The sequence below is a fragment of the Halichoeres trimaculatus genome, unplaced genomic scaffold (genome assembly GCF_033239565.1).
Source record: "Halichoeres trimaculatus isolate MK-OKI-2021-1 unplaced genomic scaffold, fHalTri1.1 fHalTri1_scaffold_20, whole genome shotgun sequence".
Classification (NCBI taxonomy): domain Eukaryota; kingdom Metazoa; phylum Chordata; class Actinopteri; order Labriformes; family Labridae; genus Halichoeres; species Halichoeres trimaculatus.
Genome location: NW_027437198.1, coordinates 7,700,955 through 7,714,296, shown reverse-complemented (window position 1 = coordinate 7,714,296; position 13,342 = coordinate 7,700,955). Strand labels below are relative to the sequence as shown.

At 39.4% G+C, this 13,342-nt stretch overlaps 3 protein-coding genes across 4 annotated transcripts; 1 reads left to right on the top strand and 2 right to left on the bottom strand.

The window, feature by feature from the left end:
- The first annotated feature begins 410 nt into the window (after positions 1-410).
- Positions 411-6,184, top strand: LOC141809899 (germ cell-specific gene 1-like protein). Its single transcript, XM_074697131.1, has 5 exons — positions 411-955; positions 1,862-1,909; positions 2,538-2,690; positions 3,745-3,856; positions 5,659-6,184. Exons 1-5 carry the CDS (start codon positions 652-654, stop codon positions 5,960-5,962), a joined length of 921 nt encoding a protein of 306 aa, XP_074553232.1. The 5' UTR covers positions 411-651; the 3' UTR covers positions 5,963-6,184.
- A 1,160-nt stretch (positions 6,185-7,344) lies between these two features.
- On the bottom strand, positions 7,345-9,359 carry LOC141809774 (protein NATD1-like). The gene is made up of 3 exons (XM_074696961.1): positions 9,134-9,359; positions 8,305-8,426; positions 7,345-8,222 (listed from the first exon to the last, which is right to left on the bottom strand). The coding sequence occupies exons 1-3, from the start codon at positions 9,282-9,284 to the stop codon at positions 8,106-8,108; spliced, it is 390 nt and encodes a 129-aa protein (XP_074553062.1). The 5' UTR covers positions 9,285-9,359; the 3' UTR covers positions 7,345-8,105.
- Positions 9,360-10,093: 734 nt separating this feature from the next.
- On the bottom strand, positions 10,094-12,933 carry LOC141809853 (dehydrogenase/reductase SDR family member 7C-B-like). Of its 2 annotated transcripts, XM_074697067.1 has the most exons (8): positions 12,806-12,923; positions 12,278-12,348; positions 11,634-11,811; positions 11,432-11,544; positions 11,129-11,339; positions 10,835-10,927; positions 10,546-10,701; positions 10,094-10,399 (listed from the first exon to the last, which is right to left on the bottom strand). In XM_074697067.1, the coding sequence occupies exons 2-8, from the start codon at positions 12,329-12,331 to the stop codon at positions 10,194-10,196; spliced, it is 1,011 nt and encodes a 336-aa protein (XP_074553168.1). In that variant the 5' UTR covers positions 12,332-12,348; positions 12,806-12,923; the 3' UTR covers positions 10,094-10,193. The 2 variants fall into 2 exon arrangements, with proteins under 2 accessions (XP_074553168.1, XP_074553170.1); XM_074697069.1 differs by lacking the exon at positions 12,278-12,348 and having other exon boundaries at positions 12,806-12,933.
- Between the last annotated feature and the right edge of the window lie 409 nt (positions 12,934-13,342).

Here is a 13,342-nt window from a genome sequence, read left to right as displayed (position 1 = left end):
TTGAGGAATGAGGCTGTAACGTAACGTGGAATGTGGAGAAAGTGAGGCGCTGAGAACACTTTCAGATGTACCGAATATATGAATCATGGTTTAAACAGAGCGATTCAAACAGCTTTACAGAGTCGAAGCAGGACGTCAGACGAGCAGAGATTTGATGATTATGGATTTTAAGATGAGACGCTTCACATTATGTCACAGCGACTGTAAAACTTTGATCTTATGTCAGACATGAAACGCAGAAAAATCAGCTGGAAGAACCTCTGGCAGGATTATACTCTCAGCCCATAGTAATCTTTTTTTGTACTAATGTGCTCAAAGGAAGTCTGGAGAATAATTTGCCATTTGTAATGGATGATATCAGAGGGAGGAGGAGCGATGAGCCGAACAAGCAGCAGAGAGGCAGTGTTCAGATGAAGTGTCGATGGACTGCCGTGGTTTTCTCTGGTTCCTGTGGACAGAATGAATCTTTCAATAAAGAGGTGGAAGCGCTTCATGAGAGCCGGCGGAGGGATGTGCAGGATTCCCGCTCCTGGTGCCCCACACCAACAAGATTATGAAGATTTGATATTTCTGCTGGGAAACACGGCAGCTACATATTGAAATCCAGGATTAGTTGCCTTTTCATTTCCTCCTCTCGGCCGGGCCTCGACCATGAGGCTGGAGCGCGGCCGGCGGGCTTCTCTGGCACTCACCCTTAATTTTGTGGCGTTTGCCTTCGCCCTGTCAGCGGTGACCACCAGCTACTGGTGCGAGGGGACCAGGAAGGTGCCCAAACCGTTCTGCACGGGGCCGCCGGTGAAGGTGAAGCAGTGGTTTTGCATCCGCTTCAACAGCTCCAACATCAACGACAGCCGGCTGGTGCAGTACATCTTTGAGACCGGGGAGGAGAAGTTCCTCATGAGGAAGTTTCACACGGGGATCTTTTTCTCCTGTGAGCAAGCCGCTGACATGAACGGTAAGAAACATAACCTTTACACTGAAGAAGCCCCGCCCACTTCACACCAAAGAGAAGAGTTAAATACGAACAGAATAAGACCTGATGCTAATGCAAAGTAGCTCACTGATTGAGTTAGCTTTCAGAGACTCTTCATGATGAGTTCTTTACAAAAAATCAGAAGCCAGTGAAAATAACTTTATATCTGAGAAACTAAAGCATGAGCAGATTTAGACTAAATTATCAGTGAAATGTATGAAAAGGATCAGTTTAACTTCCATTCATTGTTTTGTAGATTTTAGCATTGCTAACATTGATAGTTGATGCTAGTCAGACTTTACTTTTCATTAAACAGGATAAAAAGTAAAACGTTTTCAAGTCAAACAGGTAAGTAAAAACAGTGTTGCAGAAAAAATAAAACACTTAGAGTTTTGATAAAGCTGCCTAGAAAAAGAATTAATTAAAGTGTGTAGAAAAAGACTAACTGAACCAAAATTCATGTTTTAAGTATCTGACTGTTACTGAGCCAGTGAACATTTTTACTGTGTGTCTGTCCTGTGTAAAGCTGTGATTCATATTTTTGTTCACTTAATAATAATAATAATAATAATAATAATTATTATTATTATTATTATTATTATTATTATTATTATTATTATTATTTTTATTATTATTATTGTTATTATTATTATTATTATTATTATTTTTATTATTATTATTATTATCATTAATTTCATTATACAGTTTATTCAAAATCGCCTTTCTTACACAACTAAAATAAATATCTTATATTTTATGGTAAAAAATTAAAATACTAAAATGTTTAAAAGGAACTTTTACAAAACAAACTGTGAGAAAATGTCAAACTGGTAGGAAATGACCATTTCATTTTGTTTTATCATATTTTTGTATTTGTTTTAATCTTAGGCTTTGACTGTCGGGACTTCTCAGAGATTGCACCTGAACATGAACGAGGTAAAACATGAAACTTGAAAGTCTAACGTACATAGTTTAAAGGCAGACAGATAAGTTTGGTTGATTGTGAGTGCTGCAGCTCTGACACTGACTACCCTTTTTATCGTCCTGGTTTGGGTTCATTCGGCTCTAAATCAAAACAAATACGCTGCTTCTCTTCTATAGAGATGTTCTTGTTCTGTGATAAATTCCTGAAGAAAGCTTTTGATAGCAGAGACATTCTGATGTGTGGTATACATGTGTACAGCATGTCTGGTTAAACAGGTGACTGTCTCAGGGAACTGTCCAGAACGATATCAGAATGGTTAAAACTGTTTTTCATGAACCCCAAAGAAGCTACTGTTTCATATTTTGAATTAAACCTAATACATTTTTATCACCTCTTTTTACATGTATTACTTGGCACCTATGTAGCTAATGCTGTGTTTGTCATTTGTTTCACCTGTTTTTCTTGTGTTACATGTGTTACCTTTTCACCTGTTGAATGTTTCAACTGTGTAATCTGTAAATCTGTACCTGTTAACTCTAACGTTATCTTTGTCACCTGTGTTTCCTGTGCTACTTGTGTTACCTGTGTTATACCTCTGTCTTCCTTGTTACATCGATCCCCTGTGGCACCTGTGTGCAGGTGTTCTGTGGTTGTGTATTGTGGCGGAAAGCCTGTACCTCACCCTCCTGTTCACAGGGGGCGCTCTCATGGCAATGGAGCAGTGTCCCTGTTTCAGCATCATGAACAAACTGAAGCTCAGTGCCTTTGCTGCCTTGTGCACTGCCCTCTCAGGTAAGACACTGGAAGTGCACACACCGGATTTTCTTTTTTACACTTATACACTCATTTGATGTGTCTACATGTGTGACAAACACACTCATCTGTTTGACTCTGAGTGACAAACACACAGTTACCTGTTTGATTCTCTGTGAGCACGCTGCAGCAGGTGTCTGTCTGGCAGCAGTTACACAATCACAGATTCACATTTCTAAATAATCTCTTCAACAGAGTTTAACCCCGTAGGCTGGGGAGGGTAACAGAAACACAAAACAACTGTCTGCAGAAGTTTTCTGTGTTAACCCCATGTTAGGCTGTGTAACTCAACTACTACCTGCTTTAGCTACCTGTGTTATTTAAAGATAACTACTTTAATCGGTCACTGAAAGCTACCTTTGGTTGCTGTAACTGTTAGCGCAGCTCATGTATCCTGTCCTCACAAATACAGTATTGATAAATGTTATGTAAAGAAGTTAACATGAAGAAACTAGCATGTCACTTACATCACATATGTTTGAGGTGAAACCTCGAGGAAGAGGAGGGAAGCGGGTCAGGCCAACACACGGCAGCTCACCATGCTGCGTTCGCTGACCGTGCTGCGTTTACTGACCATTCTGCATTCATAAGGGGATTTACTGCTTTCTGGACTAATCGGATTGGAGCTCATGCAGCAGTTTGGACTGAGCCAAGACCTGCCCAGAGGAGCTCCCTCCTGAATACTCCCCCCCTTGACTCCCTCCACCCCCTGTTGTTATGTGTTAATCCAGAGAAAAGCAGCTGTGGAGGGAGAGACTGCTGCGTAAGGGAGAGAAAACAGAGTTCACCTCATACACAACCATAGCAGGGATGATACATGGGAACAAAAACAATGGAGGTGAAAGAAGAATAAAAAGATGAAATGAAAGAGTCAAGAGTTTGAAAACACCAAGTCCAGCACCATGGACAGCTCCTATTTAAATCAACCAATGATCAGCGTTTTCATATCTTTGATGTAAAACATAAAGCATGTTTATCATGATGATTTAATGCTTATATAACAGGGTTTTTAAACCTGGTTTGGTGTCCTCAGGTCTTTGTGGGATGGTGGCCCACATGATGTTTACTACCATCTTCCAGCTGGCTGTAGCTATGGGACCAGAGGACTGGAGACCAAAGACTTGGGACTACAGCTGGTCTTATGTGTAAGCACTATCTACTCCCACTCAGATAAAGACGAAAAAAAAAAATAATAATAATAAAAGGCTGATTTGTATGGGCCGCTGAATGTAAAATTTTAGTCACTGCTTGTTGGCGACATTTAGTGAAGATTTAGTTCTTCTCACATTTAGCTTGTTTTTCTTTAATTTGAGCCCAGATTCAGTCAAAACTGAATGTTCTTTATACTTGTTAAAAATGTTCACATGAAAAATAAATCTAAAACGAAATGCTTAACCTAAATTTAGATGTGGATTCTAAATCTAAATGTAAAATCCAAATCCAAAAACTAAATCTAAAGTTAAAATCTTAATCTAAATGTCAAATCTGAATCTAAATGTTGAAACTTTAGTTTCACACTTGGCAAGCGATGTGAGATTTAGATTTAGATCCAACATTTTGCATATTACAGGTAGGTATACTTGGTAGTTTGATGTAGATACACTTTTTGTTATACTGGTTATAATGATCTTTATGTCCCGATGGCAAGCAATACATGATGTGTTCATAAAAGAGAGCGAATAATATCTGCTATCTACACCAGGAGAAAACCCAGGAAAACATCAGCCAATCACATCTATTAGGATCCAATCTGTTAAACCAATCAAATCCCGCCCTGCCGTTTTGCCCTCCTCCTGCGTGTACATTTCACCAGCACGCACTGCCCCTGAGTCAATGCGTGTTTTGAGTTTAGCGGTGTACAGGTTCACACTCAGCAGAAGAATGGCAGAGAAACTACCCATACCCCAATTACTGGTAACTGCTCCTCCGGCTACACAGAGCAAGAAAAGAAAGACGGAGGCTTTCTTTTCTTGCTCTGTTCCCCTGCCTCTAACTACTGCCCCCTTGCTCGACCTCGGGCATGTCCCCTCTGACCTGATGAGGTACTTGGCTCTGGGCTGTAGTCTGGATCAGAGTCTAATAAACTCACCACAGGAGCTCTGACAAGCAAAAAAAAAATTATAATATTTAGTAAGTTCGAGAGAATATGACAAGCAAAAAAAATTTATAATATAAAATTATAATATTTAGTAAGTTCGAGAGAATATGTACATGTACTATTTGTTTTTTAGCTTTACTCCTGATATCGAGTCACAGGTAAAAGTGGATAATGCTAGCATGACAGTAGCGAGTACTAACAAAAGTCACGTTTGTTTATTGTTTTCTTTTTTAGCTTTACGCTTTAACGTTTTGGTGTTTCCTTACCTCTAAATAAGACATGACTCGACGTAGTGCAAAACATGAAATGATGTGCTGAGTCCGTCTTTCAGTCATTCCCAATCATAGTCACGAATCAGCGGCGCTCGTGCATGTGAGCGGGGGTGTTGTTTTGGAGAAGCTCCAAGGGGAGGGGGAGGAGGGGCTAGGCGGAGTCATGACGAGATGCTACATTCAAATTTATGCTAGTTTTTCAGGACTGACAACCCTTCCTGTAATTAGTGACTGAAAATTTACATTTGGTGCCCCATAGATTAGGTAAAACTCAAAGTTAAAAGATTTGAAACCAGTCCACATGTACAATGACTCTCTCAGCCAACTAAAGATGACTGGTACTCATTAATATGAAAGACAGTTGGAAATATTTCTAGTATGTCATTTTGTGGATATGAGAAAAGCCTGTGTGTAGTTAGAATTTCTTAGTATGAGATGATAGCTCTAAACTGCTTTACGCTGTTACTGACATTGTTAAAAAACAATGTCAGTAACAGTTTTTTCTATACTGTCTAAATACCCATATAGCTGCATAAGTAACTCTCTGCAGTGTCTCTAACTCTGTGGCTGCTCTCAGGTTGGCGTGGGGCTCTTTCGGTACCTGTATGGGCTCTGCGGTGACAGCACTCAACAGGTACACAAAAACCATCATGGAGTTCAAATACAAGCGGAGAAACATCGAGAAGAATCTGATGATCAAACAGAAGATGATGGAGCTGGACCTCCCCGACCAGGTGTGGGACATGTACCTGACCTCTGACCCCACAGACCCAGAGGCTCCTCCTGACCCCCCTGCCAACGGACTCAAACCATCCACTGGAACCTCATTTGAGGTGGAGCTGGAGGATGAAGCAGAGACACAAGGGGAGGCTTACTGTTGAATGTGGGCTCTCTGTGCTACTGGATCAGGTTCAGATTCTGGATCAGGATTCACTCTGTGACTGTATTTTTCTCTAACAGGACTAAGCATGTTTGTTTGGAGGATCATGGATCAGATGTGTGTCAGTGTGGCTGGATCTTGAGTGTTTTTTTTTTCTTTTCGTGGAATAATGTGACTCAGTGTGACACTACAGGAGTCATTTAATCCAACCGTGAGATTTCATCTGAGGGAGGAGAGAGAGAAATATGAACAATAATCTGCTGATCACATCTTTTCTGACTGATTTTAGTCAGGAGTTATTTTTTTATAAATAAAGTTTATTTGAAATCTGACTTCTTTTGTTCTCTCTGAGCTGGAGGACAGGAGGAAGAACCTCAGAAACACTCTGAGAGAAAATCACTAAAACACCATGAATGAAGCAGCCATTCAGTTTGTGAGCAAAGACACATTAAGACGTGACAGCGAGCAAAAAAAAAAAAAAACTACCACAAACTTGTTCAACTTCACATCACATGTGGAGAGATTACTGTAACAAAAAGCACATTCTTCTGTGTGTGTGTGTGTGTGTGTGTGTGTGTGTGTGTGTGTGTGTGTGTGTGTGTGTGTGTGTGTGTGTGTGTGTGTGTGTGTGTGTGTCATAATCATGTCTCTCAGGAACAGATGGGCAGATTTACCCGAGCTGTTTCTGTGTCGGTTCGGGAGCAGATCAGATCAGCGTCTCTGCTGGCAGATTTTCAGAACGTGAACATAAACACATGTATGTTCAGAAAACCATAGAAGACAGATTATTTTACACTGATGCAGAGGTTAAAGTTTGATAAAATCAAACAGCTGTTTGGGCTTTTTTTTCAACATGTGGGTTCATTTCTTAAAAGCTCTTGCTCTGTCAGCCATAGATTGTAAAATAAATCTTTAAGTCTGATGTCAAACCAGAAAACCTTTAAAGTCTCCTTACTTCATTGAAAACAGCTGCCCTCTGATTGGTTGTTTATATGTACTCTATAACTTGAAGGCCTCTGATTGGTTCTGATTGTTTGGTGACACAAATCATCCATATAAGACCTTAATATTCAAATCTTTATTACACCAAATCTTTATTACAAAACTATATATTTAAGATGATAATCATAAAATCTAATAAATAATTAAGAAAAAATTAACTTTAAGTTAATTATTTTATTTACTCAGTATGATGATGTATAGTGAACAGGTGGTTGCACAAATTATACATTTAGTAGAGTGAGTTGGATCCCGATGAAAAGGGGAGGGGTCTTTCCTCACTTTGAACATACTGTAATTTGATCAACCACCTGTTCACTATGCATTATCCTGCTTATAACATGCCTATACCAACTAATTGCACAAACAAGTTGACACAAAATATTGATGCAAAGATTATTTTATTTATTTTAAAATGACATTAAATATGATTTATTTATTTATTCAGCTACAAAACGGTCCCTTCATTTCCGAGGTAGGTAACATTTCCATGGCGCAAGGTTCTTACAAACCTCCAAGAGGAGTTGACATTACACAAAATATTTCAAATGTTGGTCTGTTTGGATGTTAAAATTCACATCACTCTGTGGTTTTCTATGAAAAGTCACAACAGATAGAAGTTTTGTAGGATTATTCATGTTCACATTTCTATTCTTATGAGGTTTGCATTTAACACCCCCTTCAATATAAATGCAGAAAACATCAGAAGTCTGGACACTGTTGCTTCTGTTACCACTAGTTTAACTTTGTTGCAACAAGCAAAACAAACTCTAGCTTTGCTGCTGACACATGTAATGCAGGAATGGATCAGATATCAAATGTACCATTTATGTTATTCAGTTTTGACACAGTGTCAACAGGCAGCAGTGAAATGTTCTGGACTTCTGTGGACTGATTTGCTCTGACATGTGTGACCAGGTTTTAACTGATATCACTTTTGCTGTTGAGACTTATTTTACATTGCTATTGAAGTTTGACCAATCAGAATCAAGCGTTTTTGTACTGAACTTTGGCTCATTTAATCAGGCTTTTTATTAAGGAAAATTCCAGGCATGTCAAATTCAACCATTATTTTACCCATGATGCTGCACTTCACTTGTGAGTCAGTGTAGTGAGCCTCATTAGGCTTTGGTCAGACACACTGGTCAGGCAATGAAGCGCTCCTTATAAAGATGTTCTGGCTTCTCCTTGATGTATTTCTTTATGTACCAACATGAAATATGTGCCTTCAGGTTTTCTTCAACCACAAAGTCCAGAGCAGCCTGTAAACAATGTTAGATACATTATACTGTGATACAGATGTATAGAACAGCTGTTACACCAGTTTTAACTCTGAAAACTCACCTGTGACAGCAGAGCAGCTATACCTTGGCCTCTGAAAGTCTCAGGTACATATGTTGACATCAAATCCACTTCCTGATCTCCAGTGTACCTGTAATTCAGTGTGGCTTGGTCCTCTGGAGTCACTGGGGACAGGTGACACAGGGAAGACAGCAACCTTTGTAATAAGCGTAATATGACTGAGTCTAAAGAAAAACATGACAATCTCAAACCTGAAAATCACATCAAATAAAAACACTGTACCTCCCATCATGTTGAATTACCTCTGGTTTTCAAATGAAGACGCAGTTACCACTGATTTTTGTGTTATTTATGGGACAATAGAGGCCTGTATTGCATATGTATATGCTGTATGGGACCGAATAAGCCCAGAGATCATTTGACAAGCATATCAAGAAGCACCAGACTCCCTTCAAAAACAACTTAATTTAGTTCGCCTCCTCTTGCTGATAGTACTGAACTGCTGTACCAAGCAAAGCATAAATGTGTTAAGTGTGCCACTTGTACCTACACAAATTTATGCCGAACTGTAAGACGAATAAAATCAACGTGTTTCAATGAGGTCTGCTGTTTTTATCTGTAAAGCACATGTTTTCACGTAGACTTACACACAATTGACAAATATTCATATGAGGTTTTGTGAATATCTGTCGCAACCAAAAGAGATCAAAGCGGTTGAAGATGGCGAACAATCAATGTTACAGCAGTTTATCACATTAAATAAGCAAAATAATTCAAAGCTCGTGTTTGTGTTGCAACAGGCCACAATTAGACCCCGGGCTGTATTATATCCCCTCCGCCCTCGGATGTCTACCCCGGCCGAAGTGCTCACCGGTCCCGCTGGCTGGAGTGACGGTGAAGCGACGGTTGTTTCGATCATGTTCCACTTTCAAACTGTGACAGGAGGTTGCAGAGCTGAAGGAGGTACAGGACTTCAAATTGAAAGCTAAAGGAGATAGTCTGAAACATATTCTCGTGGTCATTTTTACACGAAAAGGCACAGCACTCTTCTCAGTCTGACGTGGTGGTTCTACACACGGTCCGCTAGAGGGCGCCCAATCTACATGGGACAATGATTAACCACAATGATGACCATTTACCCAACTAAAGTTCATGCAGTCAGCTGCAAATATGGCTTGACATTCATTAGCAAATCTTCATGATAGATGAATGATAATTAGTAGATTTATATATTAAAGCAATTCGGTTACAAGCAAATTTATGCAGGAAAAATTACAATTTCCTCTGAGTAATTTCATATTTCAATCAATGACCTTTCCCCTTTCTCATATCATTTTTTCTGAGATAAAGTAAAGTTTTATTATAAATTGCATTTGAATTAACATTTAATAGCTGGGGTTAAAGTTCAATATTTAGAGTTCCTTTGGGAAACTGAAGACCTTCTGACAGTATGTGTTCCAAGTGAAGTGACAGAGAAAACACAACTGTGGAATTTAAAAAACACTGTAACACTGTAAAGAATTATGTAAAGATAAAAAAAAAAAAACAATAAAACTTAAAAAGAGCCCAAAAACGACAACCAAGGCAATATTTTCTCAATTTCTAGGTTTATTCTTTACTTAGATGAATATTGTATAAATATTAAATTGAAATAATGTAGAAAATATTGTTAAAATGAAAATCCTCTGTAACTAAATAATGTTTTTCAGAAAAATAACAGGTCAAAAGCACTGCTAGAATATTAATATTCATTCTCTTCCTGATAAAGCTGAGTTTATATGTGCACAATTCATTTCATGTCATAACAGGAAAAACCTACAGCTATTTCATGTGGATTCAATTTGCTTGTGATCCCTGACAAGTTTTATTCCTTTTGACATGCAGCAGCCTAATTCTGTCATTTCATGCAAACACATAACACTCCTGCAACTCTACATGTTCTCAGAGGCAGCCGCATGGTTGACGCCTGCAGCCATCACAGCAAAGAAAACGTTTGGGAAGAAGGACCTGGCGTAGAGCGCCACCTTTGGGAGAGAGGGAGCTATGAGCACCTCCTTTTTCTTGTTACTCAAAGTCTTAACAATCTCTGACACAGCTTCGTCTGGAGACACACCAAGAGGTTTCTGAGAGTACAAAACTGCAGAGGAGGAGAGAGGCAAAAAGCAAACTATAGGTCAATGACAGATACAGAATCATTTCATGCAGGTCATTCTAATTTGTTTATGCAGTAAACCTGCAGTATAGTTAAAGATAATGTTGGCAATTTGCTCTGATTTTACTCACAGGAGAAGATGGAACTGGAGGAAGTGGATTCGGTGTCACCAGAGGATGAACCGCTGATGAAGGTGTGGCTGATGGTGCTCACGGAAATGCCATACTCCTCCACCTCTGCTCTCAGACAGTCAAAGAATGCCTGAACAGCATGTTTGGATGCTGCATCTGTAAAAGTAACAACAACAACAATAATAATAATAATAATAATAATAATAATAATAATAATAATAATAATAATAATAATAATAATGATAATTTTGTGACTGCCAGGATAGAATAGCATAAGCTCTAAACTCACATGTAGTTCGAAACGGTACGGCTAGTTTCCCCTGGATGCTGTTGACCAACAACAGGTGACCTGTTCTTCTGGAGATCATAGACGGCAACACACCTGATGGATAGATCGATAGATCGATAGATAGATAGATAGATAGATAGATAGATAGATAGATAGATAGATAGATAGATAGATAGATAGATAGATAGATAGATAGATAGATAGATAGAATTTATTGTCATTGTGGCATGTAAAATGCACAACGAAATTAACACAGACTTGGTGAACACACTGGGTCTGGTGTTCCTGGTCTACCTTTGGCAAGTGTGGCTGGCCCAAAGTAGTTGTTGTCCATCAGCAGTTTGTCAGTCTGCAGAGACACAGTCTGAGCGGGCGCTTTGAGCTTCATGCTGCTGTTGAAGATGAGAACATCCAAGCAGCCGTAACACTCAAGGATCTCCTCGATGGCCTCAGGCAGGCTGTCCATGTCCCCGAAATCCAACAGAACCAGTTTAGCAGGAAATGTCTGAGGAGAGGAACAGTTTGAGGGGCTTTGGTTTAAAAACATGTATAAATACATCCATCAGGTGTCATCACTGTCTCCTCTGTCAGACCTACCACTGTTGGATCTGATGCATTTGCCAAATCATCTGCAAATTCCTCAAGTTTCTCCCAACTTTTCCCACAAAGGATCAGCCTGGCCCCTCCCCTGTGAAACACACCTGCACATTCTGCAAAATAAAAAAAAGGTTTTAAAGTTCATACAGCCAAGCATGATGGGAAAAATGTGTCTAATTCTGAAATTTTTTGTTTGTGTTACCTTTCCCAAGCCCAGATAAAGAATCAGTGATAACCACCACCTTGTTGCGTACGGATGTTTTGGACAGCAGGCCGACCACCATCCCATACAGGTAAAAAAACCCAGCCGTCAGCACCACCACACACGGAACCAGCAGGACCGTGGTGGTCCACACTGGATCCATCTCTTTCAGGAAGTCCTGGAACAGTTTTGATTTGTTAATTTACAGAGCATGATTCTCCTTTTACCTGGATAAAACATTAGAGTTAGAGTTTTGTATTCTAGGATACATTAAAGCTCCTGTGAGGAGTTTTTAGGTGGTTTTGAAACAGAGTGAAATTAACACTGATTCCTTTATATGATTAACAAAAGCAAGACAGTCAGTAATAGGAGTGACTTTGAAATGATCAAAGCCTGTAAACCACTGTTAGGGGGTAGGTGTCAGACCAGTTGGTTTACAGTATGCTGAGAAGACAACTGAAGGACTTTGAAAGAATAATCCAGAAATTTCAAACACTTCAAGTCGTCATCATGAAGGTCATGTTAGCTGACATGTTTACCCAGTAAAGCATGTTTCAATAATAAAACATACTTTAAAGATGAATATTATTTTCTATGGATGCTGATGGGATGGAATGAGATGTCTAAATTATTTATTTTCATACCCAGAAGCTCTCCGGCTCTGTAACATTGGACTCCATCTCACCCTCTAAAACCATCTTAATCAAACTAATTTCTGAAATAAAAACAGACAAGACATTTTAACCACAAACTAACAACTCATCAGTATGTGTTAAAATGAGAAAACACAACACAAACTCATAAGCCGGCACTGAGATATGCTTCCTGAGTTGCTCTCTGTCCGTAGTTTTGTCTCTCAGGCTGTGTGAAGGTTCAAAGTTTGGCACAGCAGCTCCGGCTGTTCAGGAATAACTTCTAAATATAAACCGCTCCACAAATAGGATCAGTGTCTGTCACAGTGAGAGTCACAGTGAAAACTAGCCAGAGAATTCAACCACAAGACTGATGGAAACGCAGTATGAGAAGTCAAAATATCACATTTAGAGCTGCAGCTGTTTAACATTAAGAAGATAGAGACACTTGAAACTGTCTGACTGCTTCACCTCACTCTGAGAGTAGATCCTTTCTTACTTTTAGCATATTCCAGGAAATAAAAGAACAGAAACACTTACTTTGTCTGAGGAATATCAGGTGTGTCGGTGTATCTGAGGTGTGGTGGTGTCCTGGTTTTTGTCTGAGGTTTTGCAGCCTCAGCAGCTCTTTCTCACAGCTCCTCCAGTCCTGCAGATCCCTCCGATGCAGACGCTCTGTGTGTGAAATGAGCTCTGTTTTTAGCTGCACAGCTGACCCTGTTACTCCCTATGGTTACTCCCCATGTATGTTGCTTGCATGTCTGCATGTTTAGGGTGGAGGGGGGTGGGAGCATTTGAGCAAGTAAGAACTATACACTGTAAACGTAAAAGCTATACATTTGGATTAATAAGAAACAGTAAGACATACACTTAATACAAAATAAGTTAAAGCAGAACAAATAACTCAGCTCTTTTGCTTCTTCACTTTCTTCTTTCCTTCCTGGGTTTACTTCTTATTCCTCCTCATCTCCTTTTCTCGTTCCCTCTTCTTAATATCCTCCCTTGTTTCCTTCATCTTCTATTTATTTCCTTTTCCACATTCTTTCCTTGTTTCCTGTTTCCTTCATTAATTCATTT

Coding starts and splice junctions, on each gene's coding strand:
- LOC141809899 (XM_074697131.1), top strand. CDS start 652: ATGAGGCTGGAGCGCGGCCGGCGGGCTTCTCTGGCACTCACCCTTAAT. Junction 956..1,861: donor GCAAGCCGCTGACATGAACG/GTAAGAAACATA, acceptor TTTTAATCTTAG/GCTTTGACTGTCGGGACTTC. Junction 2,691..3,744: donor CTTGTGCACTGCCCTCTCAG/GTAAGACACTGG, acceptor TGGTGTCCTCAG/GTCTTTGTGGGATGGTGGCC.
- LOC141809774 (XM_074696961.1), bottom strand. CDS start 9,284: ATGACCACGAGAATATGTTTCAGACTATCTCCTTTAGCTTTCAATTTG. Junction 8,427..9,133: donor CACTCCAGCCAGCGGGACCG/GTGAGCACTTCG, acceptor ACCTGTCCCCAG/TGACTCCAGAGGACCAAGCC. Junction 8,223..8,304: donor TAGCTGCTCTGCTGTCACAG/GTGAGTTTTCAG, acceptor CATTGTTTACAG/GCTGCTCTGGACTTTGTGGT.
- LOC141809853 (XM_074697067.1), bottom strand. CDS start 12,331: ATGGTTTTAGAGGGTGAGATGGAGTCCAATGTTACAGAGCCGGAGAGC. Junction 11,812..12,277: donor CAGAGCCGGAGAGCTTCTGG/GTATGAAAATAA, acceptor AAACTGTTCCAG/GACTTCCTGAAAGAGATGGA. Junction 10,928..11,128: donor GCCAGCCACACTTGCCAAAG/GTAGACCAGGAA, acceptor TCTATCCATCAG/GTGTGTTGCCGTCTATGATC.